At 36.1% G+C, this 22110-nt stretch overlaps 2 protein-coding genes across 3 annotated transcripts; one reads left to right on the forward strand and one right to left on the reverse strand.

Annotated features, from left to right (window-relative positions):
- Positions 1 to 833: 833 nt before the first annotated feature.
- LOC311290225 (uncharacterized protein) lies at positions 834 to 8374 on the forward strand. Its single transcript, XM_084408579.1, has 9 exons — positions 834 to 1222; positions 3521 to 3647; positions 3740 to 3900; positions 4030 to 4175; positions 4278 to 4434; positions 4525 to 4618; positions 4721 to 4787; positions 4899 to 4984; positions 7074 to 8374. The coding sequence occupies exons 1-9, from the start codon at positions 1147 to 1149 to the stop codon at positions 7711 to 7713; spliced, it is 1554 nt and encodes a 517-aa protein (XP_084264705.1). The 5' UTR covers positions 834 to 1146; the 3' UTR covers positions 7714 to 8374.
- Positions 8375 to 8795: 421 nt separating this feature from the next.
- On the reverse strand, positions 8796 to 21564 carry LOC311290296 (UNC93-like protein MFSD11). Of its 2 annotated transcripts, XM_084408705.1 has the most exons (15): positions 21290 to 21564; positions 20684 to 20871; positions 19568 to 19623; positions 18737 to 18844; positions 18574 to 18653; positions 18018 to 18114; positions 16932 to 16990; positions 16612 to 16756; positions 13530 to 13579; positions 13331 to 13396; positions 13112 to 13237; positions 12803 to 12977; positions 11727 to 11862; positions 9916 to 10096; positions 8796 to 9621 (listed from the first exon to the last, which is right to left on the reverse strand). In XM_084408705.1, exons 2-14 carry the CDS (start codon positions 20771 to 20773, stop codon positions 9944 to 9946), a joined length of 1341 nt encoding a protein of 446 aa, XP_084264831.1. In that variant the 5' UTR covers positions 20774 to 20871; positions 21290 to 21564; the 3' UTR covers positions 8796 to 9621; positions 9916 to 9943. The 2 variants fall into 2 exon arrangements, with proteins under 2 accessions (XP_084264831.1, XP_084264832.1); XM_084408706.1 differs by having other exon boundaries at positions 8796 to 10096; positions 21290 to 21512.
- Between the last annotated feature and the right edge of the window lie 546 nt (positions 21565 to 22110).

Below are 22110 nucleotides of genomic sequence, written 5' to 3' on the forward strand. Positions count from 1 at the left end.
CATGTAAATTAATCTGAGTTGATTATAGGCTATTAGAGCTGGTTTGATTGCCGCAGACGGAGACGCGCAGAGATGGAAATTAACTGTTTGATTTGTGATCGTGCTGTGCTTATTCCATTCATTCGTGTATCATATTGTACAAGGCTTAAATCATTTAAATATACATACAATAATATACAATATCATATCTTAGAACATGTATATGATGTAGTAGCCTAGTCTATTTGAGTTGATATTACTCTTGCCAAGCTCTGATTTCTGAGAGATGCACACATAGACAGATTTGCGCTCGCTTCATTTTTACTCTCACTCATTCACTTCACTCATTATTGCATAGTGATTTTAGATAAGGTATTTGGCTTCGGGAACACCCCTAATCTACTCCAGTAAAAAAAATCCGGAAGATGACCCACCCGCATTTTTTTTTTTTTTTGCTTCCGACGCCCATGCCGTTTGCAATGATTGAATTAACATTTTATGGTCCTAGGCCTACGCCTTTCACGGATGATATATTATAAAAATACATTTATACCGCTTAACTTAGTGATCAGATATGATGAGACTTTCAACCACCATAACAAAAAAAATTCTGTAGAGAATCACCTACTGCACCTTTAACCATGGTAGATGTAAAACTGTGGTATACAAATGGTATAAGGCCTAATCAATCCACCAATAAACCATTACATTTCTACTATATTTAGCACACTTTTATTTATTCACCACAGTAACTAAACAGGTAAAGCAGTGAGCTTACTAACTGTTTATCTAACTGTATTTGGATACTAGGAGCGAAATAGACCTAAACTAAACTAAAAGCGGGCGGAGCCCCTAGAGGCGAAAGTCTTGTCAGTGAGTCACCTGAGGAAGAGCGAAAGCATTGCGTGTTCAGTAAAACTCAGGCCGCCATCTAGACAAAATCCATGATGCAGCTGCGATTATTAAAGTGTATTGAAAACTATCATGCGTAGGATTTCTGGCAATGTTATGTGTTATGTGTTCGTGAGTGAAACCGTATTAGTCTACTAAGTAGTTTACTTTGCAACGGGGCAACAGACTGTGAGATATACGGTATTAAAGCGTAAGAGATCTTTTTTTATTTTATTTTTTTTATCTCGCAAGACTGGACATGTATGAGAAGATGTTATGACGGACACAATGTTTACTTCAGTTCTTCTGAGTCAGATCGTCCTCACACTGCTCTGCCAGACACTTTGTTATGGTAAGCTTTTCATTTTTGTATAGAACTAGTTTATAAAGCAGTCTAATTCTAAAACTTAGGCTATGTTCTTGTAAAGTTATCTTTGTGAGAACCAGTTTGTTAGACCATCTAGGTAATGACAAAGTGAGTCGATCGTTTGTCCGACTCCTCACTTCCTAACAGGCATTTAAAGGGCTGTTTGAGGGATTAGACTTGGGGCCAGTTGCAAACGTAGCCATTATGTTAAGACTGTGTCTTAAGAAAGTATGACCATCTAGCAGTTAGTTAGGGGTTACCTAATCAGTTTTAGGTATCAAATTAGACTAGTCTACTTTTTTTATGTAGGGGAGAGTGGGGTGATTTGTGCCAGGGGGGAAGTAGTTCCACCCCTTGTTTCTGGAAAACCATAGAAGAAATTGGTCATGTGACCACATCATTTTGAAAAGCAATCACTTTTACTCATCCTCCAAAGAAGAGAGACACATGGCATGAGAGTTAAGCACATTTTAGTGCAAAAAAACATTTTTTTCCCTTTCAAAGTAAAATTTCTATGATTAAGGTTTTTTGATTGTAGTGTCTGAACAATTATAGACAAGTTTGAAAACATTTCACACGTGTTTTAGTGCTTTAGTAGGCTACACAATGAGTCTATACAGTTAGCATGATGTTAGCTCTTAACTGCTGGATCATGCTAGTTTTTTAAACTTGTGGGTCTGGGGTGATTTGTGCCAAAGGGCCTGGGTTAAGTTGTGCCAGATACAGACCACCTAGACCTACATACTCACAGGGGATAATCTTGAGAAGTGAGGAGATGGGCATGCCTCATCATTGTGTCATGATTCCTGTCTTGTGTTCCCCTTGTCTTGTGTGGACTTGTTATTTCCTGTTCTGTGCCATGTTTTGTAGTCCTTTGTAGTTTTCTAGTTTATTAGTCTTCCCAGGTGTTTCTAATTAGCCACACCCCCTTGTTATCTTGTTTAGCTTGTTGGTCCCTGTGTATTTATAGCCCTTGTGTTTCACTTGTTACTTTGTCAGTTGTTGTACATGTAAGGGTTGCTTCTAGTCTTGTCATTCTCGTGGTTTTGTTTCTTTATCCCTGAAGTTCTTTGTTATTTGTTCTATGTGTTATTTCATTAAAACCTTGCGTTTAGATCCTCGTCTTCGCCTGTCTTCCTCAGCACATTACACATTGATTGACTTAGGCCTGCCTGCTATTTGTTTAATTTAGCTAACACTGATTTCAGTTTTGAGTTTGCACTATGTTATTAAAGAGAAGTTTTATTCCGTTTTTAAGTGGCCTATGTCACAATAGGATGTTTAGAAATTAGCCTAGTCACTTTATTCTTATGTTACATAATTGACAGACAGCGCTATGTCAACAGGCATCTATTGCCAAAGTCTTTTTGCCTGAAATGATTCACAAATATCATATATTGTGTTGCTATGGTGCTCTAAATGGTTGCTAGGGCGTAGCTTGATAGCTTCACAATGATCCTGAGAGACTGATTGGTCGTCTGAGTAAAATGAGCCCACCCCCTTGTCTCTATGACACTGTGATCCAGAGTTATGTTCAATACAAAATCCCTATGCAATTGACCATAGTAGGAAAAACGCATGCTATGGTATTCCAGGGTGACAATATCTAAATAAACCTTAAATGAGTAATTTTGTATTGAATTTGTCTTGCTTTCATATAGCATTACGGTTCATAACATTAAAATGTTCTGTTTTACTTCAGAAATCACTGGCACAATTTACCCCAATGTATTCCCCCAAAGGCACAACTTCCCCCGCACCAGGGGCAAGTTGTGCCATGAGACCACTTTTTTCCCAAAAGCTATATTTCTGAAACAATTTATTTCAGATCCAAAGTTATTGTTTTCAGGGATGCACCACATCCTGAAATATATGTACATCCTTAAGTTGAAGGCATTACTGCCATGGCCTCACTTTAAAGTCACTTTGAGTAAAAACTGGCACAACTCACCCCACTTTCCCCTAACTGACATCAAACAGTTATACTGGATTAAAGAAACAAAAATGTGATGACTAACTTGTAAGACTTCTCTTAGCGGTTTATGCAATGGTCCTAGGGTTAAGGTTAGAATGAGTTTAAGCACTTAGTTGTGATGGTTAGGGTTAAGGGGCTTGGGATCGGGTTAGCCTATTTGATTGTCCTCATAAAGATAGGCATAAAACGTTTGTGTTTGTTAGTCACTATCACAATTGTGTCAAATCTATTGCTATGCCTATATAGGCTACACTGTAATTTTCCTCTCCTCAGAATCATTTTTTTTTTCATCTCTAAAATCTCTGTAGAACCCACAGAGAAGGACTTGAAGTGTTTCAATGACTATGAGACAGAAATGAAGTGCAGTTTCTGGTTTGCCGGCCTCATAAGTTGCTCTGGATACAAACTCAACATCACACAGACTGTAGCAGATACGTATGTATTTGTTCAATTCCTCTGTAACTATAACTAAAATTATTTACTGTTCATTTAGCAATCAACTGACACTATTAACTCTTATATTACAGGTTAGAAAAATATACATGCATCTTTGAGAGAAGTCATCTCAGTGGCGAATGTGAATGCAAAATTGAAGTCCAAGGGTTTGTTTTAACAGAGATATTCTCTACTACACTTCTGAACGGACCAAATGTTTTATTAAGCTCAACATTCGTGACAGATGACTCCAGTGAGTATATTTGTTGTCTATATGTTCTTGTTAGGCTTTTTCCATTGCTTTTAAATATTCTGGGGGGAAAAAGGTGTTATCTGGCCTTATCTGACACATTAACAAATATGTGATTTTCATTTTCTGCAGTCAAACCAAAAACTCCAGTCTTATCAGTGGAGAAGACTGAAAATGGAAATTTTTATGTAACTTGGGATGACAAGTATGAGAAAAGATATTTTGCAGAAAGTTTGGAAATACATCTGACCTATAGGACTGAAGGAGGAGATGAAACCGTAAGGAAGATGATATATAGATGATATTAAATGAATTCATGCAGATTCACATATAAATGTATCATAAAGAAATACAATAAAATAAACACTTTGTCCATACAGATTTCCAAGAATGTGTCAAACTCCCTGGGATTCTTTGAGATTGTGGGCATAAATCTCCACCCAAACACCAACTACATTCTGACAGCAAGAATGAGCACAGACTATAATGAACACAAGATATTGAGTGACCGGAGCGCACCAGTTGAGTTCACCAGATGTAAGTCAATGTGTTTTGTTCTCAAGAGTTATTACTGCGTGTGTTTTAATGCTCTTTAATAATCCTGATCAATCTATATGTGCTCCACAGCCTCATCTCCAAATGAATTACTCAGAACGATGGTTCCGCCTCTATGTGTTGTTTTAATCATCATCATTTGTACTGTCTTCATCTGTGTTTTGAGGTGAGATCTCCATTTTGTGTCATTCTACATTTTGCATGTTTGCTATTCCTTTGTGCATCCTTGACAAATTTAGTTCTGACACACTTTACTTCTTCATTACAGGATGGAGATGAACTGGTGGGACAAGATCTCCAAGCCAAAAATATATGTCAATCTTGGAGAAGAGAAGGTTGGAGAAAGATAAAAATCATGCAATAGCCATCAATAATCATAATATTACATCATTTATGCTGATCAAACTTTTTTCTTACCCTATTTTTTTTTCATTCTTGTTTAATAGGATCATATTTTGCCTCCTTCCATTATGAACTTCTCCTCAATCCATGTAGAGATTCCAAAACTGGACTTTAAGGAGGAAAAGAACTTGTAAGTTTTCCCAAAAACTTCAGAAACACATGACAGACTAGCATCGCTCTAATTCTGATTAAAGGGTCATGAAACCCCCCTCTTTCAGCTCAAGTCTAGCTCACAATCTTTTTGAAAAATGCAACTTAAATGGGCGTGGATGGCTGTGAGAAGAAGGGAGGAGAGTGGGTGTGGTACGGCACGGCCGGGGAGAGGGGAGGGGGGGAAACTGTCATCGCCAGTGGCCCATGCATATCGACTGTCACTAAAAATCAGTGGTAAAACGTGAGGAAATGCTAGGGTTTTTTTTATAGCTGGCAAAGTTAAAGGGATAGTTCACTTTGAAATAAAATTTTGGTATGTTTTAGCTTACCTCAAGGGCATCCAAGATGTAGGTGTCTTTTTTTCCGCAGTAGTTTCAATTTTGATATTTTTAGGTCAAACCGTCAGTCATATAATGCAGGTCTACGGTCACTGTCTGAAAGAGCATGCACAGAGTCCAAATTAAAACAATTCCCCATCGTCCAAATTAAACAATTCCCCATCGTAAGTACACATTGACGGCCTAAGACACGAAACGAGAGGTTTGTGTGAGAAAACGAACAGTATTTATATCGTTGTTACCTCTTGAACACAGCCGTGTCCAAATGATCTGAGGGCGCGGGCGGGTATAGATATATACATAGATGTCGCCTTCGCTACTGCAGTTCATTGGAACGAAACCGTAGCCAAGGCGACATCTAGTGTATACATATATACCCGCCCGCGCCCTCAGATCATTTGGACGTGTGCTGTGTTCAAGAGGTAACAACGATATAAATACTGTTCGTTTTCTCACACAGACCTCTCGTTTCGTGTCTTAGGCCATCAATGTGTACTTACGATGGGGAATTGTTTAATTTGGACGATGGGGAATTGTTTTAATTTGGACTTTGTGCATGCTCTTTGAGACAGTTACCATAGACCTGCATGAAATGACTGACAGACAAGAACGGTTTGACCTAAAAATATCAAAATTGAAACTACTGCGGAAAAAAAGACACCTACATCTTGGATGCCCTTGAGGTAAGCTAAAACATACCAAAATTTAATTTCAAAGTGAACTATCCCTTTAAAGTCTAATGAAATACACTGACACCTTATTTTTGTCCTTTCAAAAGTAACTGAATGCCCTGCTACATATATTAGCCTACTACAGTAATCATAATTGTATTTAAAACATATAAATGTACATGTATAATTATGTAATTATAAAATATATATTTGTTTATATACACACTATAAATGCAAATATTTGAAAATAATAAATTTTTCGCTTAAAAAAAACACACGTTCCGTACATAGCCTAGATCTACGCGCCCCCTAAACCCACATAATAAAGATGGACAGTGACATAGAAATTTGCACAAATTAAACATACGTTCCATACAATAATTGAGGTATTATTGAAATATCTCAATTTTAATAATGAGTGATTATTTAACAAAAGGCAAGTAAAATGGTCAGGGTTACATTTTAGAGACACACACACACACACCCCTCTGAAGTGATAGAAAAGTCCTCAGGGGACCGCATCACTCGCAAGACGCAACCTGCATTGGTGTACAAGGCCGAAGTCCACCATTCTCCAGTTGAATGGTTGCTACACACACATAGTTTAGATGTGTCCGTGGTTGATGACCAACCAACCGCCCACAGCCAGAGTCTAGCCCTGGCAGCATCGCGGGGAAAGATGCACTGGAACTTTTGCACCACGAAAACAAACTTGCGTCCCATCATTGCCTCTCTCATCTACTACGCGATATCACAGTTTGACATGTCTATCATTGGAAAGATCCACGTGGTGTCATGAATAATTAAGAGAAAGTGTCTTCTCATTGGATAAGAAAACTCAGTTACATGAATAATTATGAGACACCGATGAGTCATCAAAGTACTATAGTGCTCTGCCACGTCACAGACACAATGAAGATTTTAAACCTGGAAGATGAAAATAGCGGCAAAAAACTAAAATTTAACCATTTTCCCCCTACTATTAAATCTAACAGATGCTAATATTGTCTTCAATGGTGTTCAACACACATACCTCAACATGTTTGTCTCTCTACAGGATCTCCACTTTATCAGTTGATACAAACAATGAGAAAAGTTCCCACAGTGTTGAGTCAGCGGCAGATGATTATGGCCAGGCTGGTTTTGATTCTGGTAATGACAAGGAGAATTGCATTCTGGACATCCCATCACGTGTCGAACATGCCCTGGATGAGGATTTCAAATCCTTTAACAACACACCCAGCAATCAGCAAGTCAAGAGTGATGATACCAGTTCCTCAAGAGAACGCAACCGTGCAAACCGAGATTCGGGCAACTGCTCTGGCTCATCGGCTTTCAGCAAAACGTATATCGAATCGGCCAATGATGATGATTCTTCCTTCCTGGGTCACAAGTGCTGGGATGGGTTCGAAAACTCTATGAGTGCTGATATCAGCAAGAGCCAGTTTAACGTTCCCACTAATGACGCTTTGGAAGACGGATATCAGCCCTTCAACAGTGTTGTGAACCAGGGAAATGATTCTGATGGAAAGTTCGATGTGAAAAATCTCATCACTAGTAAAAATCCACTATATCCTTCTCTGTTTGTGCATGATGTCACACCAAGTGATGGTGGGTATCAGGCTTTTGAAGGCTTAACAAAGAGCACAGAAGGACAGTGGAGCACGAGCATTAGAACTGAACAAGCACTTGAATGAATGTGGAGCGCTGAAATTCCCCCACAGCACCGGCCAAGATCCCACATCATCAGAGCAGCAAAGTTTGTGGCCACCTTCTTTGCATTTTCCACCCACTATTGAAATAGACACTTCATATCAGTCTTTTTAGCTGCGCTGTACATAACTGAAACATTTATATATTTTATGTAATTTGTAGTTGTTCCACATGAATCAGGAATAGGTGTGGTGTGGCGCAATGGATAAGACACATGCCTTTGGTGTGAGAGACCCGGGTTCGAATCCACTGTGAGACACCAATGTGTCCCTGAGCAAAACACTTAACCCCTAGTTGCTCCAGAGGCGTGCGACCTCTGACATATATAGCAATTGTAAGTCGCTTTGGATAAAAGCGTCAGCTAAAATGAAATGAATAAATGAAACTGACAAGTAATAACTATCTTTAATTTCCAATTCTTTGTTTAGACTCCAAAACGTTGAATTCAAGTTAAACTTTCCACAATAAGAGGTTGCACAGTGTCTCAAGTGCTTTGAAGAGTTTATGTATTACCATTTTGACATGATTTTGAATGATTTTATTGTTTGATGCACAATGTCTTTGACATTAGCAAATGTTAATCAATGCACATTTTAAACGCAATATATTATTGCCATTTGTCTATAAAAGGAAATTGTATTTTTCCATTGTTTTATTTTTGCTACAAAATAATATAAAGTACATATTACATTTAGCTGTGGATTACACTCTAATCTGTCATTGATTACATTAAACCAGCAACCCAGGTGCATCAAAACTTCAGAAAATGAAAGAAAAAAGAAGTATTGGACATAACCAAAATAACTAATTGTACCTACTTTTTTTTTTTTTTACAAAGTGAAAGGCTTCATCTTCACAATACTTTTTCTCAGGCAGAGTTAATAAGCATAAGTCTCAATTCATAATAATGATGTGAGATTCAGTGGTGTGGTAATAATTACTCAATTATGAGTACTAAAACTAAAATGCTGACACAAATAATAAAGACTCAGGTAATATAAATACACTACAACATAATGGTCAGTGAATATGTCCATGTAAATAGAAATAAATAAACACACATGAACACATTTAGTTTTTCTTTATTGAAATGTTAAAAACATCAAATAAGCCAAAAAGGTTAGAATGTTTCCTCTTGATTGTCAATTGACAAAATTCAAATTCAAACTGAATCTAAAACAAATCCTTTCAATATGACACATAAATTATTTCATATATACAATCTAATGAAATGTAGGCTGATTGGCTAGTGTGTAGTAAAGACATGAAGTAATGTCATCCAAAACATGCACATTTTGTGGAACAAACATTAAAACATATCAAATACAGCCTGAACTACAAGACGCATGTAAAGAAAACATACATTACTTTATAAACACATTATTGGTTTACAACAAACAGCACATTAGTGTCGTAAGAAGACATATGAGGAAGACTTGTGTCTTTAAGACCGACCTATGTGTAGAGATTCTTGTTTAAACCGGTTCTGTCTGTCCTGTGACAAAGTCTTCAGGTCAACAGTCACATAACTATGGGTAATACTTTCATTATCTGAACCAGCTTATCTGGTATGGTTTCCTGGTTACGACTGCACAGTTAAAGTTAAAAAGTTTCACAATAAAGAACAGAAGAAAGTGTATATACAGTGTAAAATAATTTTAGATTGACATGTAATGAGCTCATGTCATACAGCAGGACCATGAGAGAAATGCTTTCTTAACTAAACTGAAATGATACAGCTCCTCTTTGTGTGGCATTTCATATCATATATCTATCTCAAAAGGTGCGCTCATTATTTTTTCCTCATTATGTTTTTGTTTTACACATAATACACATCACCTCATGAGGGCGGCAAAGCTGAAATCGCATGACCAGTTGAATACCAGTTTTATCTAGAAACAGAAACAAAACCTTACTGAGTGCGCCTTTAACATAATCTCATTTAAAGTATAATTTTTACCATAATACAATTCCATTACAGGTTTGGGATATCGCAATGCAATTCCAACAAACAATATTTTATCAAAGAATGTACATAGAGAAATTAAAAGTAATACTCTTAATTCCATATGTATTTTAAGGTCCCCAAAAAAAGGCACCTTCTCGTAAATGCAGAGTAGTGCTTTATACTAATTATTCAATCTTAATTACAACAAACAAATAGTGCAAGTAATACAAATGCTTACTGAAATGTGTCCTGGTTGAGGCTCCAATCTAATACTCCTGTGTATCAGCTGACATATTCTGCATCCTCTCCACCATGAAAAAACACAGCGTTCCTATGAAGCCCATGATGACCATAACGAGAAGCTGCCACGTCAGCAGTATATAACCACTGTAGAAGAACGCCACAGCTGCAAAAATAGACTGAGAGAGAAACATCGAATTCACCTTATTGAACGCATTTTATTTATTTAAATTAAATTTGCATTATAAATGTATAAGGCATATAGCCACCTAAATTAAGGGATAAATAGATTTTAAGTGAAGAGCAATCCCCCATTTTAATGTCTAAATACTAATCGGATATTCTTCTGACGTAAACCAGCAGTACTCAAATGCTAAAAATACCACGCATTATCATCAGACTACCGTACAATCATATCAAGTACCATCTTCCATGCAAGTAGAATGACAGCTATGCATTAGTCTAATGATTAGATGCACAAAAAATACATACAGTAGATGCACAAACATATGTGTGTGTAAATTTGATTTGATTCATGTTTTTTTTTTTTAATGTTTTTTTTTTTTATATAAATTCACACACAGCTTTGGAGTTGGTAAGATTTTTAAATGTTTTTGATAGAATGTTCACCAAGGTTGAATTTATTTGATCAAAAATACTGTAAAAATACTGTAAAAACAGTCATATTGTTTATTATTATAACAATATTATAAAAACTGTTTTCTATGAAGATCCCTTGATCTCCTGTAATTCGTTCCTGTGATGTCAAAAGCTGAATTTTCAGCATCATTATCCTTCAGAAATCATTCTTATATGCTGATTTGATGCTCAAGAAACATTTTGCATTATTATCAATGTTAAAAACAGCTGTGATACTTTTTTTTCTGGATACTTTTACGAATAGAAAGCTAAAAAAAAAAAAAAATAAATAAATAAATAAAAAAGTGTCCTTGCTGAATAAAACGATAAAAAAAAAGAAAAAAAAAAGAAGTCATACTGACCCCAGATTTTTGAAAGAGTGTATTTGCATAGTTAATATTGCCCTATACGGTACGCCACATTACTATGCAAAACTGCAAACTGGCCTGTGTCTTCTTTGATTCAATAGCAGACTTGATATGAATCTTAGGCCCTGTTTACACCTGGTATTAAGATTCGTTTTGGTCGATCGGATCACATGTATATGAGGGAGACACATTCCCGTTGACACCCGTTGTTTTAATCCATCTCTTTTGTCCACTTTCAACCACTTCTGTCCTGCTTTCTTTGAGGGAAGGGTCTATGGGCGGTAAATCTATGGGCTTTTTCAGATCTTTTGATCTAATGGACAAAATAAGCTCGCCCAATTTTCATATGAACACACCCGGACACAGCGGAAAAACATACGGAGAGCATTACATTTCCTTTCTGCTTTGACAGCTGCGAAACCTCCCACAACGCTGTGAGTGTGTGTTAGAAATCAGAAATGGTGAGAGAACATCGTGCTTGGTAAGCTTTTTGTCTTACAACTAAACTTGGGTGCACAACCGACAAAGTTTAAATCCCGTCTGGCTAGCGCGCCTCCCATAATGTTTACGCATTAGGTCAGTCGGCGGAGAGTAGGCGGTCTTTTGTGGCTGTTCTAGCACATTCGACCACATGAGCGTTTGCAATCCGAATGTGTTTTCGACTACGTCTGGAAGTGGTCGAAAGTGGACAACCTCAAAACGTTTTACACCTGTATTTAGCCTCGTCCACTTCTGATCCGATCGACCAAAATTCATCTTAATACTGTGTAAACAGTGTTGAATAAATGCAAAATGTCTTTACCTGTATGAATTTAAATATAGCAAAGGCTGGTGCACTCTGCTCGGCATACGCCCGTCCCAGAATGCTGTAGAGTTGAGTGTTAAAACAGCTGTCCCCAAGACCCAGCAAGAAGCTGCACAGCAGGGCTATGGACACGCTGTAAGAGTGAATAAAGTTCACCATCAACTATGCAACACTGCACTATTTAGGAAACAAAATGTAGCTCAGCAGACAATCTAAAGCAGCTTAAATTGCATTCAAGGTATCCATTTTTAGCAGTTCATTCATTCTGTGGGAATCAAACCCAATGACCTTGGCACTGCTTTGTTTTGTAGATTTCACTTATATGCATTCTTCCCGCCCAAACAAGTTCAGCGGAAACTTTGCCCCGCAGCCAATTCTTAAGAGTTCATTGGACATGTCAATCACAGTGCTGATTGCCTTCACAATGCTACACCAAATGCTAACCCCTGCCCCAGTAGTTCTCAAACCTTTTTGGTCATGTCCCCCTTTAAACTTGTTAAAAAGTCTGGCTCCCCCACCCCACCTAACCTCACCTCTGACTACCAAATAATTTCACTAAAAATGAAAAGTACAGATTTTCTTTAAACCCCCTGGTGCAGTAAACATATACATTTTTTTTTTTTTTTTACCACATCGTAATGGTACGAAACTTAGTAAAGGTTTTCACACTTCCTATGTTAACTTTATGGACATGATTTGAAAAGGTTAAATAGTCCTGAAAAAAATTAATCACACTTGTACTGTTCACGGTCAAGATTACCACATTGGAAACGAATGGGAAGCGAATTTCATCTAGTGGAAACTTTTGATACTGTGCCCATACAAACTCTTACTGAAAGTCAACGGTCTGAAGAAGGGAGTTTTAGAGGAATTGGCGTCCTGTGCTGCTATAAAAGGCAGAGAGCCAACCGCCATCCGTGCCGTGCACTGCAGTACGCCCCACACTTTGAGAACCACTGCCCAAACCTTATCTTTCACCCTAACCTTAACCAATGAAATTGGCTGCAGGGCAGGATTTGCACAGAACTGGTTTGGGGGGAAAATCACGCCACTTATATTACATATTGTTATACCTTGGCGCCAGATATGGCTTATGCTGTGAGCTTGTTTGAAAAACCACAGCTGCATCATCTGGTATGTTGAGGAATATCAGGTAGAAAGCCACAAAGTGCACAACCATCCCTAAGAAGACAACTGAAGTGCGCCTGAAACGGTTATTTTTCAATACAAGTCCAAACAATCCTCCTCCTGCAGACAGAAGACAACATCTAATCAAGCTTCAGTCTTGTAAATGTATCTGCCTAGCTTGCCATTGGATAACCAGAATACCAAAATGCAATGATAATCAAAGTAGATGTTTCTTCATTCTGAAAGTGGCTTACCAATTATTTCTCCGATTCCCACCACAATGCCTGAAATGCCGATTAAGCCTTTTGCTGCATCGCCAAACTGTGTCGTAGCTCCAATGCAGGTTCCATAAACGCCACTGTAAAATGACAGCTCCAAACCTTCAATGAGACAACAGGAATCAAAACATGTTCATCATTCACAAATGCTCAAGTTGTCAAATTAATGGATGTTTCCTTTAGTGATGTCTTTACCACTGTATGCCATGCAGAAACTTAATAACAGTATGGTTTTTGTTTTGAAGAGTTCCACAATTGTCTCTGAAAGAAAACAGACAAAAGAAAAAATAAATAATAATAACTGATGAACCACAACAAAAAAAGCCCAATTATAGAATTTTATATAATTTTATAACAAATAGGGAATTAAGGAAATTAAGCCATATGAACTTACTAAACTCTGTTTTAGCTTCCGTCACAGCAGATGTTGCTCTTTGTGTATATCTAAAATAACATAACACAACAAAATATATAAGCTTCCAATAAAAAAGCAAAACAATCAATATCACCATTGTTTTGTTTTAGTTTTTTTTGTGAACAATTTTTTTTTTATTTAGTTTCATACAAACAAACAGAAAATAGAATAAACAGGGCATATACATGTACAGAAAATACATTATACACCCCCACATTCCCTCACTCGCTCAACCCAAAAACTACATACACACACATACATACACAAACAATACAAACAGAATTAACACAATTCTACATTTATCAGTACATATACTGCCCTGTGAACAAAGTTGACAGAGAGGAGATGACTCTAACTTAATCAGATGTCTGATTCTGGGCGTTAAATAAGTTCTATATACAAATCTTAAGTGAATGGATCGATGATTAGGATTTTTTGATGCTTGGTTAATATTATTCCAAATAGTTTTCCAATCTATTGTAGGAAAAATGAAACTATAATCTAGGGGTGACCCCGAATAGTCGAAGATTCGATGCTTCGATATGGAGGAGCCTGATTCGACTACCGATCTCACGGTCGAATCTTCGCAAAGGTGTTATGAAACGAGGATCATGCCACTTTGGCTATATGAGGGCGCTCAATGTCTGATTTCACATAGAACTACCGGTATTCTGTCAATACGTTAATATTCAGCCTATTATGATAATGCTGTATATAAAAATGTGCAAAGAAAGAAGTTTTTAATAAATATTTTTTAACGTGCGTGAATAAATCCAAACACCCCGTGACAGATTTAAGTTTCACTTTCAATCCGTGACCGACAGAGGAGCGTCTTGGCGGCAAGGATTTAAATCTTTAACAATGTCTGGGATAAGAAAATCTAAAGTGTGGATGCACACCATCAGAAAGGATATTCTCCAAGGCTGGATTTAGCATCAGGAAAACCATGATCGCACTTCTGCCGGCCAACGTTAACAAGTTGGTTTTCCACGGGACATTCTAAAATGCTTAACGTGAAAAAAAGCTTTTAAAACGCTTAAAAGGCATTTTAACGTGGCTTAATGTATGTACACAGTACACACTTTATTAAGAAACTATACTATCTGCAGATCAGCAGATGAACCCAGAATATGAATGCAATGCGTTCATTTAACTATTTTAGGAGATTAATTCGTTAAACGTTTTTCACGTTACGTGTTTTAGAATGTATTTTATCTGCGCGCACAATTTGAAAATACTCCAACGGACACAGACAAAGTGAAAGACTGGATTTGTTCTCTCGATCAGGTAGGGTACAAGTGATTTCAAAACTTTTCATCCGGTTCTAATTAGATTTTTGGATGCTGTGAACATTTTTAGCTAAAAAGACTGCCACTCCAGTTTAGCATTTATTGTTGTTTATGCAGTTAAAAAGACAAAGTTGAAAATTCTGGCTACTATCGTTATTTTAATAATTTCTTTATTTTTATTTTATTTATTGATCTGTCAGGGTTATCTAATATTTGTGGCTTGTGTTTTGAATATACAGTACCAGTCAAAAGTTTGGAAACATTACTATTTTTAATGTTTTTGAAAGAAGTCTCTTATGCTCATGTCTTATGATCCTTCAGAAATCATTCTAATATGATGATTTGATACTCAGTTATTATCAATGATGGAAACAGTTGTGCTGTTTAATATATTTTTTTGGAATACTTTTTTCAGGATTCATTGATGAGTAAAACGTTAACAGCATTTATTCATAAAAACAGCATTTATTCAAAATAAAAACATTTCTAACAATATAAATCGTTACCATCACCTTTTATCAATTTAACGCATCCTTGTTGAATTAAAGTACTAATTTCTTTAAAAAAAAAAAGTTATTGTTCCCAAACTTTTGAACGGTAGTGTATATTGTTACAAAAGATTTCTATTCTAAATAAATACAGTTCTTTTTAACTTTTTATTCATCAAATAATCCTGAAAAAAGTATCTCAGGTTATAAAAAAAATATTAAGCAGCACAACTGTTTCCAACATTGATCATAAATCAGCATATTAGAATGATTTCTGAAGGATCATAAGACACCAAAGACTGGAGTACTTGCTGATGAAAATTCAGCTTTGCATCACAAAAATAAATTACATTTTAAAGTATATTAAAAAAGAAAACCATTATTTTAAATTGTAATAATATTTCATAATATTACTGTTTTTTTGTTTTGTTTTTTGTTTTTTAACTGCAGGCTTGATGAGCATAAGAGACTTCTTTCAAAAACATTAAAAATAGTAATGTTTCCAAACTTTTGACTGGTACTGTATGTTCCTCTGCACTTTAGGCATTTTGCACACATTTGCTCCTCATCTTGTGACTTGATTCTGATTTATTTCGTTTTGTATTTTAATTTTATTAGAAAGGTATATTCTGTTCTAATTTAATTTAGTAAATTAATTGTTTATTTTTTCGGTGCATCGATGTTGTGCTGTAGCCTACTTAGAGCCTGCTCACACAGGTAATTTAGCCGATTTAATTTGATTTGCATCTGAAATGTAAATCCTGTCTGCAGTCTGGCCTTTCTGGAGTTATTTATGTTATTTCTTAGTTTTATTGACCCAAAATGTTTGTATACATTTTCTTCTATATCTTTGGGTGATTTTCTGTACATCGCGGCTTTGAAATGTTAAAGCCCCGCCCCCATACACATGATTCGACTATTAGTCGACTATAGGCAAGACTTGACGATTCTGATTCGACTATGAAAATCCATAGCCGGGGACACCCCTACTATAATCATTTTGCCAAGTTGCCATTGTTTGTTTTTTTGTGTGTGTTTTGTCTATTGTTTGTGTTTATAGCTGGGGTTGTCATGGAGACACATAATTTCCAGTTATTACTGCAAATGAAAAATATATATATTTTTTTTTGTTAAAATGAGGAATATCATAATATGTACCATATTATTGTGGTGGGTACATTAAACATATCAGCAGAGCAAGTATTAATCTTAATATCTGGTCAGAATTATTATTTAGGATCTGTGAAAGAGATCATTCATAACTCAATGAAAGAGTGAACTTACATTAATCTTGCCGATAACAGAGACTGTCCCTCCTCTTCAGACAGAGCCTCTTCCAGCTGACAGACCTTCCTCAAGGCAAGAAAGCTTAGTGTCCCGAGTGCTGAGATAACCAGCAGAGCCGTAAACATGATCTTTCTGTCTTTATCTGCGATAAAGTGACAGAAACAAAAACAAAAATGTATAAACATAAAAAAAAAACCTTTTTAAATATTGTCATTTGAGAGTAAGTAAATAGACAGGATATATTGTGTTTAGTAGTGATTAATTAAGTGCTGATTAAACATAAATAAAATAATGAACACAATCAAATATGATGTTACCTGAAATTTCAGTTTTTCCATTCCAATCAAAATAAACGTATAGATTGCCAAACAACATACTGGAAAGAAAACACACATTTTCATATAGGTAATCCAATTTCATACTGGTAATACAATTGGTATTACTGATTTGGTTAGTATGTTTGCATAACTCCTCCAATATGGCTTCCTTTCTTCAGTTAACACAAAAGGCAGTGGCGTGCACAGACCTCCACAGACCAGGGACGAAATTGGGAGTCCTAAAAGATTCCTCTGATCCTAGGCCAGTCTTTGATCGCTAGTTTAACATGTCCGATTAATGACCATTGATATCAAATTTGACCTCAGATGAAATTCTGGCAGTATCAGAAGATTTGATGCACGGTCCAGACTTCTCCTACGATAACCGTCAAATCAAAAACCAATACAAGCACAGAACCTGATGACGCAATTAGTGAGACAGCAACAAACCAACACTTGCTCCACACACACCCCTTCGGTTTTTTTCCCCCAGTTTTCTTTTCAAGAAAAGCTATGATCAAAATTAACGCTAGAGATTGTTTTTGTTTGCTCGCCACCATCTCAATCCCCACTGAACATTTCACTGCTTGATGATGTAAAACCACAGACGGGTTTTCTTGCGTGCGTCTTTTTTTTAACGCGTCTTGACTGCCGTACAGTCTGGCATTAATGACGACTGAGATCCATCAGCATGACTTGGCTTATACAGCAGGGATCAAGTTTATTGTATAATTTGCCAAGCCACATTATTTTTAATTTGTTGTGTCTGTGTTGTTAGTAGATTACCCACACCTGATTATCATCATCAACTCTCCTAATTTGCGCTGCTCCTGGAGATTGCGTTGGTCATAATGGAAATGAGCTGTGTTCTTTAATTTGTAGAACTTTACATTCCCATCAACGCTTTAATGTGATTGCGGTTTCACGATAATTTGCCCCGTTTAATGAATCTGGCCTTTAATATTCCATAAACTGTTGATAATCACAGCTGATTAAGGGTAATACGTTAGTGGGAAGTATCATTTTTGGACAACTGTGAATCAGGCTGAGCTCTCTGTAAACGTTTGCTGCTATCTCTTCTGGTACCTGCACTGCAGTAAAGCCCAAAACAATCCTGTGTTCCTGTTGATGGTGGAAGCATCCGAGTTCTCCACTAGAAAGTGCCCTTGGGCTGTCCATAGCACTGTGGATAGAAAAAGGGCAGGTTGCATTATATTAAATTGGATTATATTTAAATGAATTGAGAGCTAATATGCACTACTTAATTATAAATATCCTCTTAACAAATGAATGATTAAAACCTTTAACTATCATTTAAACCATCACCTTTGATTCATTTTGACAGAGAATGATTGATTGACCAGTGTTAAAAAAAAAAAATTATGCAAGTATACTTCCTTTTATGACAGAAATGGCCTCTACCTTTGCTTGGGCATTAAAAAAAATGTAGAATCGCTTCTGCTGTAGAAGTATGTACTGTACATAAAAGACTAACCAGACAGGCTGAGAAAATGAATGCTAGGTTGACGCATAAAGATGTTCCAGTCAATCATCAGCTTTTTGCCAAAACCATTTATTTCTTTATAAACATGTATATGAAATACACAATGTATGTGATTGTGTGTTTTAAATATCTACTTACTGGCTGCTCCAATGCCAATTACCACTGATGTAAAATAAAAGGACCATGTGGATGGAATGATGAATACAGCTATATAACCACTGAAAAACACACAGAAGTAAACAATACAGACAACTGATCTGACTTCATAATGTACAGTCACAAAAATATCTTTGATACTTGCCTATAAAGAATTCCACTGAAGAACATTGTAAACTGTGGTCCAATTATTGCAACGATAGTGGGAGCTAAAACATTACAGAAGGAAAAAACTCCATATATTATTCCAAGGCTGTGAAAAGAAAAAAGGGGAAGATTTTATATGTCAGAGTTTCATCAGAGTTTATTTTGCTCTTAAATGAAGTTCTTAATGATTTGTGCAGCCAGCACCTTCTGCTTCTGGCATTGGAAAATGTGTGACTTTTTAGCCTCTACTCTTATAATAAATCATAACTAGGCTAAACCTTAGGTGCTGCATTTGATCTCTCATGCATTTGTTAGTAACAATTACAAACTCCAGCAGTGTTCAACTCACTAAAATTGAAAATATTTACGTCATGCCAACCTACAGTGACTTTTTCAACCACTTTGAATTTATCCAGTGTAGAATTCAGTGAGCTTGTGCTTCAGAGATTCTTCTCTTAATTTCTGTTTATCACCTGTTCATTTATATTTATTATTCTGTTTACACTGCAAAGTTTCTGGATTGACAATCGTATTTAAATGCACAATTGAATCAGAAACTGCGATGATTGAGTGATAACCAATGGATGAGACAAAAAGGGACAAAAATTGTTTAAGTAGTACTTAATTCAACAGTTTTCGCGAATTTGATACTGAGAACTGAGAAATTTTACTGGTACTGATACAGATTACTGAAATTTTGGTACAGTGATAACCGTCAAATTAGACTGAAACAAAGATGCTTTACAGTGAATTGTATTATATTTAGGCTATATGTCCATAATAAATAAAAAAATGAAAAAAGATTAAGGACTGGGGGAGTAAATCTTACCTGTGATACCCACTTCCTGTGAAGTTAGTGCTATTTAAGCTTTTCACCACTGTTTGCTAACAGGAAATAAAAAATACATAAATAAATGTCTTGCTGTTCACTTAAATAGTCTAAATACAAATGAATTTTTAAACATTGTATTTTTTTTGTCACGTTTTGAGTTTATTTGTTGATGTTTAGAGTTGTAGAGTTTGTTTTTGTCCTCATCTTCTAGTCTTTTAATTGGTTCATTTCTCCTCTGTTTTTTCCGTTTGTGTCCATGGTTACTGATTGAGTTAGTTCTGTTCAGGTGTGTATAGTTGATTTACCCTCTCTTGTTTGTGGTGTATTTAAGCCCAGTATTGAGCCATGTTCAGTTGTCTGTCGTCGTCAGTGTACCGTTACTATTTCCTGGTTGTTCCGTTCTTGTTTTTGAATTCCTGAGTATTTCTGTTAGTTATTAATAAAGACTGCTGCACTAAGATCCAGTTTCATCTCTGCTGCGACCAGGACAGCGACAAAGTAATAAAAACAGCATGTAATACAACTTTAAAATAGTTGTAGGCTACATGAAGCATCATTGTGAATATTTTAAAGATGGTTCATTTTCTTGAATCTCAAATGTGTGAGGTATCCTTTTTCATGTTACATAGAGTTTGTGGGTTTTTCTGTGTGACTGTGGTTAACATAAGTCCACCTTGACATTTGAATTTGTTCCTCCCATTAGTTATGCAGGATAATTCATTGACTGATGGGGGAAATCAAAAACACGAGATGCGCCTGACCCGGATTTACCTCAACAATGGACTGATAGTTTTCAGTTTTATTGAATGTCGTTTTTTCACAATATAAAATACTGAAATAAACCTGAAAACTTGCCTTACAAAAATTCTTAGGCTATACTGCAGTACAACTGTGTGAATAAAATGATAGAAAGATTGTCTGAAGGACATTTTATTAGTTTACTAGTAGGCCCTATGTGCTTTCTTTTAGTAGACACTATTGCTAAACTACAAATTACTGTTAAAATTTCCGTACAGAAAAAGTTTAAACAAGTTTTAACACAGCATGTCTTTGTAGGATCATACATCTTAAACTATAGTTAATATCATGCAGTATGAATGCAAGATAACTTACTTCGATATTACCACAAGTGGTGAAAGCTGTAAAAATGAACAAAAATCCTATTCCCAAAACAACAACATTATATGTCCTAATGTCCGCCATCCTCGCCTCATTTAAATCCTCGTGTAAGATGAGTCCAGAGTTTCAGTCAGTGATTCTTGGTCCATGTGAATAAAAACAACAACATCCAGGAAAACAAACTGTTATGGGGAAAAAAAACAGAAGTTGAGTACTTGGTAATCTACTGCATGTTACAGTATTATTGCATTAAATCTATAATAGTTAAACGGTTGCGAATACAAGTTCGTGGTCACAGAAGTGCACGCGCCTCGTGACCCTCAAGAATGAGATGAAAGTTGCTGGAATGCAAAATCCATGTGATAGTTTCCGTGGCAACTACTTCACAATGATTTGCTATAATATATTAGCCTACATGTGTAAGTGAATAGCGAACTGTTGCTTCAAGATGACATAATACATTTTCGTTGAATCGTTGAGCTAACTTGATACATTTTCAGTTTAATGTATCATTTAGGGCGACAAGTTATTCTAGGTTAGCTACAGCATTGTGCTAGTTACACAGTCTGTTAATAACACTGTATCAGAGCAATAACTTACCCGAATTCACAGACTGTAAACTTCACTGTAAACAAGTAGTTGCTGCTGCAACTCTTGTGAATAGAATGTTCACCAATAATGAAATTATTAGTTCCGTTGACTTGTTTACATGTTTCTTTCAAAGGTTGTAGATTGTGTAAACGCCGAGAGATTGCCAATGCCAACCCCTCAAGGTAAGGTAGGTTAAGTTTACGCGTAGATCATCAGTAGATCTAAAAGCACTATCCACACAGCGCATGTCAATCACGATTATTTGGAAATCATCGAACGTTAACAGGCTACGTCACATCTGGAATAGTCGTTATTATTTTCTCATTTTTTCACTTCAACCTTTAGAGACAAAAATACAATAAAAAAAAATATTCAAAGAGGGTTACAATTCATGAAAATCGAAGATTACAGAATAACTCCATAGAGGAGTCTTACATTAAGCATCTTATGAATCGACATCAATCTTTCTTTAAAACAATAAAATAAAAAATAATGTGTGTGTGTGTGTGTGTGTGTGTGTGTGTGTGTGTGTGTGTGTGTGTGTGTGTGTGTGTGTGTAAAAGCTGGCAATTAAGGAATGGTAATTCAATAATAAATAAAACACCCGCTAGTGCAAAGCGCTTAATTTGCTCTCTTTTTTATCGCCTTTTATCTTATCATATATTTTAGTAATCATCGTAAATTCGGTATCATTCGAAAGCTTACGAACTCAAAATTCCGTTTTGAAATTGGACGTTGCGTTACTATGGAAATAGTACTCTAAATAATTTTAGCGGGCTCCTCCCCTTGTGGGCGGTGTCAGGTTTCATATTACAAGATTTATTTTAACT

This window comes from Rutilus rutilus (genome assembly GCF_951802725.1).
Source record: "Rutilus rutilus genome assembly, chromosome: 1".
NCBI lineage: Eukaryota > Metazoa > Chordata > Actinopteri > Cypriniformes > Leuciscidae > Rutilus > Rutilus rutilus.